At 44.9% G+C, this 3,955-nt stretch overlaps 2 protein-coding genes across 2 annotated transcripts; one reads left to right on the forward strand and one right to left on the reverse strand.

Annotated features, from left to right (window-relative positions):
- Window positions 1–415: 415 nt before the first annotated feature.
- PHALS_14021 (la-related protein 7-like) lies at window positions 416–984 on the forward strand (the record flags this gene model as incomplete). The annotated part of the gene is made up of 4 exons (XM_024729750.1): window positions 416–552; window positions 611–744; window positions 802–893; window positions 949–984. The coding sequence occupies 4 exons, from the start codon at window positions 416–418 to the stop codon at window positions 982–984; spliced, it is 399 nt and encodes a 132-aa protein (XP_024580096.1).
- A 225-nt stretch (window positions 985–1,209) lies between these two features.
- PHALS_14022 (Uncharacterized conserved protein) lies at window positions 1,210–3,579 on the reverse strand (the record flags this gene model as incomplete). Its single annotated transcript, XM_024729751.1, has 5 exons — window positions 1,210–1,249; window positions 1,333–1,871; window positions 1,946–3,294; window positions 3,364–3,422; window positions 3,488–3,579. 5 exons carry the CDS (start codon window positions 3,577–3,579, stop codon window positions 1,210–1,212), a joined length of 2,079 nt encoding a protein of 692 aa, XP_024580097.1.
- Window positions 3,580–3,955: the final 376 nt, after the last annotated feature.

Consider the following 3,955-nt stretch of genomic DNA (forward strand, 5'->3'; position numbering starts at 1 on the left):
CTTACCAGGTCTCGTATTTTTAGTGTTTAAAACATAGACTCTGCTGTTGACCTTCCCCGTATTTTTTATAACAATGGTGTTTAGAACACAATTGTATCACATCTCGCGAATATTTCACCTTTTGCAATAAACCCTTAAAGCAATCTTCTCCTTGAACATAAAAGCGCAAGCAAGTAATAGAAAGTCGGTCCTATTATATTGGGTAGTACGTTGTCTCCCTTATTATCCAATTAGATGTAAGAGCGCCTGCTCTATTCTGTTTCATGCAGTTCTAAATGCAAATATATGTAATTTCAAGACATCCATTCGTTACAAAAGAAGCCTAGTAATATCGTGATGTTGGTGTTGCTGGGGTCCTATTAAGTGTTGGATGCTGAGGTTTTAAGCTGGAATTATCTCATCGCGGTAAGAGTAAATGTCGCTGCGTAAGCGGCTACAACGGCAATTGGAATTTTATATGAGCGAGAGCAACATTCGCCAGGACACTTTCTTACGGCATGAGATGGATGATGACGGCTTCGTACCAGTGCATGTCTTCTTGACCTTCAATAAGTGCGTCATTTTAGTGCCTGCATTGTAAACATCACTGAATGATCCTATTCTTGAATAGGTTAAAGGTGCTGAAGGCTACAGAGCGTATGATATTAGACGAAGCCGAGAAATCATCGTTACTTCGAGCCGATCGCGTGCGCTGCTGCATCGCCCCCAAAACACTGCCGCTGTTTGGTCAGATGGACGACGTTGGTAAGTAGCGCGAGGCAATTTGAGGCTTACAAGTTGTTCAACTTAATGGTTTTACAGATGCCCGCACTTTGTATTTCGACAATTTTAGCGCATTGGATAATCACGAATCACTACGCCAAACCTTTGCTAGGTTTGGCAAGGTGAACTTGGTGAGTCTGCCGAGATTCCCTCGAAGCAAGAAATTTAAGGGGTTTGGCTTTGTAGAATATTCCGAAAAGAGTATTGCTGACAAAGCAGTGAGAAAGTCGCTTAATATTGAATTGGGCGGGATTCGCGTCATGATCAAGACACGATGGATCGAAATGAAGAAGCAATTGAAGACACGGCTGGCCGGTGAAGACGTAGCTGCAGCTTGTGCTACGAACGAGGCATCGGAACTATCGAATACTGAACCTGGCAGTGAAAAAAAAGGGAACAAGCGCCAGAAACTAATGGGAAGTGATTATAAGCTTTTTTCTAGTGCTTTCAAAGAAGAAGGTAACGGTCGCAACAATCGTGAAAGCATCTACATGCAAAAAGCATGAGCGAAATTGCAACTTCTTTCATTAAATGCGATAAGTAGCCGAATCAACATGCTCGAGGTCGTACATGTCAGCGATCTTCTTCAACATCTCTTTACGATTTTTGCTAGTGACATTGTCAAACAATAGGTCATAAAGCGAGCTAAGGTTGAACACAAGTACTCCATTAAGAAATCGCCTCGGATTTGACCTGATCATTTGCTCTAGTGCAGCCACAGCAGCCTTGACATCGCAGCAGTAGAGTGCACAAATGGCGTAGTTGTTGACAGCTGAGCAAACAATGTCTTCTCCGAGAAAGAGGTCAGCTTCAACATCATCCGCTTTGACATGCAGGTACATAACGGATTCGAACGCACTGAGCGCTTCTTGTAACTTGTTTTGTGCAAAAAACAAAAGTCCATCATCAAAAAGCAGACGTGCTTCCAATGCAGCCATATCTTCCGCTGCTACAGTAGGACTGTCGCCACTCCTGAGCTTAAGTCGATCAATAAGATGTCGAGCGGCATCAAATAATTTTTGTGTTGCTTCCAAATCACCCATTTGCAAACGGATACGACCCACCCGAGAGAGAATGATAACTTTTTCTTGATCACTCACATAATGTTCCTGGAGGAACAGCACCATAGATTAGAACGTAGTGAACAATACAGCATATCGATGGTCTTAACTCCAACACTTACATCGATCACAGAGCAGATTCGCAAAGCCAGCGTAAATTTTTGCTGGGAAACAAGATGATTCGCAAGCGCAAACTGTGCGATCCGCAACCACCGCGCAGCCGTAGATATCTCAACATTTAATAGAGCCTTAGTCGACTTCTGCTGAATTGCAACCTTCAGTCGCGATATTAAATGAAAGAGCTGTTTTTCGTGATTCGCAAGTTTTCCTTGGCACTTACTTAGTAGCGCTTGGAGAAGGTATAAACGGATACGAACAAACTGGTTGCAACCATCTAAAATAGATATCTGGTCGATATTACCAACTTGATCTAGCACACTAGCAGCATTGTCGTAGTGACCCTCTTTGATAAGCCCAGCAAGCCACCACGACTTAATTTCCAGCGTCGCATACAAATTTTTAGGCGGCTTTTGCAGCATTAAAAGGGCCTTCTTTGTCAGTGATTTCCAACGCTTTTGCGTATACATCGCTTCTAGTCCTTCAATAGTGTCAGGAATGTCTTCAAGATACATTTTTTTCGCGACAGGGGCTGCAATTCCATTTCCTACGAAGCGCTCATCAACTTGCATTTTCATGAATTGATCAATAAGCTCGTTGGCTGTGAGAGCCTTAGGCGTGATTTGATGAGTGGTCGTAGGGAGGTCCAACGCCACATACCGGGACGGTCGAGGAATCTTTTGCGTTTCAATATGCACAGATCCTGGTGTAGGTTGTGATGAAGAAGAAACCCGAACAGATTGCGAGCGAATGTTGTCTGTATAGTCCAAACCTGGGTCGATTGGAAGCGGTGCTTGTCCAGATGATTGAGCAGATGATTGCTGTTGATATGTCGCAAACTGAAGAGTTGCTCGATTTTGGACAGAAGGGAGAAGGGACTTGCTAAATTTCGAATGCATCGGGCTCTGTGGGGCTGTGAAGGAAGAATGCCGCGATAGCATTGGGGGTGACGGCGCAGAAAATCCATCCGGGTAAATCAAGCTTTCATAATTTTCTTGTTGGTTCGGTTGTTGCAATGGAAATGTCGGGCTAAATAGGGTTTTCTCCTCCTCCAGAACTTCGCTGGAAGCTGGCTGCATTTGCGATGGGGCAGAGAGCCTACCAAATGGTCCGACGCTGTTTCGATGTCGCTGCAAAGATGGAACCGAGGCTTGCCTGACGTCGCCAACCATTAATCCATCTTCCAGCACGGGCTGTCTAAAGACTTCATTTGCTTCCTCTGGAGGGTGACTACGTCTTCCATCAGAAAAAGACGTTGAAGGATCAGATGAAATACTGGCGATAGATGTCAGTATTTGGCGTTGCGGAACCAGAGGGGTGGATAGCTGAGTCGAAGCGGCACGCACTGCATGGCCTGGGTAGAATGAACATGCACAGCATCAGCATTAATGACGTTCAGATGTCACGCGAGCAGCTGAAACACCTGGAAACTGCCCGATGGCGCCAAATCCTGGACGAGCCTGGTTCACTATCGCAACGGGGCTGCCAAGAATACATGCAGTGTACATTTGAGCGTAGTAGTGGTAAGCATTGAGAAAATGGTGCACCTTGACGCGAATGGGGATGCCTTTGTAATTGATGGCGTGGTAGCTTCGTTAGTGATCCCAGGGTCCTGTACTGGGGGGGGGCGCGTTGCCATATTCAACGGTGCAGATGACTATAATTTAGACATCAAAATCCCCAAATGTCTTAATAATGAGCACACGAAATAGTATTGATTAAATGGAGTTAAGTGTTGGCGTCTCATGTAGCATGTACAGTAGCATCCCGATTAAGTCCGCACTCGTTTAAGTACGCATCCCAGATATGTACGCAATTTATTTCGGGAAAAACAGTTTCAGCTTCAGTCCTTGAACATGTCGTGCAATGTCATTTGCCGGGCATTTTGCTTTTTTTGCGTTTGACTTCGATAGTGACCTGTCTGAGTTTCTGTTGAAAGGACTCAAACGAGGTCCTAAGATCATTGAACATGTCTCCTGCTTCCTCCATGACCTCAGAGCACAGCAACTGGTCCT

Source organism: Plasmopara halstedii, assembly GCF_900000015.1.
Source record: "Plasmopara halstedii genome assembly, contig: Scaffold_816, whole genome shotgun sequence".
Lineage (NCBI taxonomy): Eukaryota > Oomycota > Peronosporomycetes > Peronosporales > Peronosporaceae > Plasmopara > Plasmopara halstedii.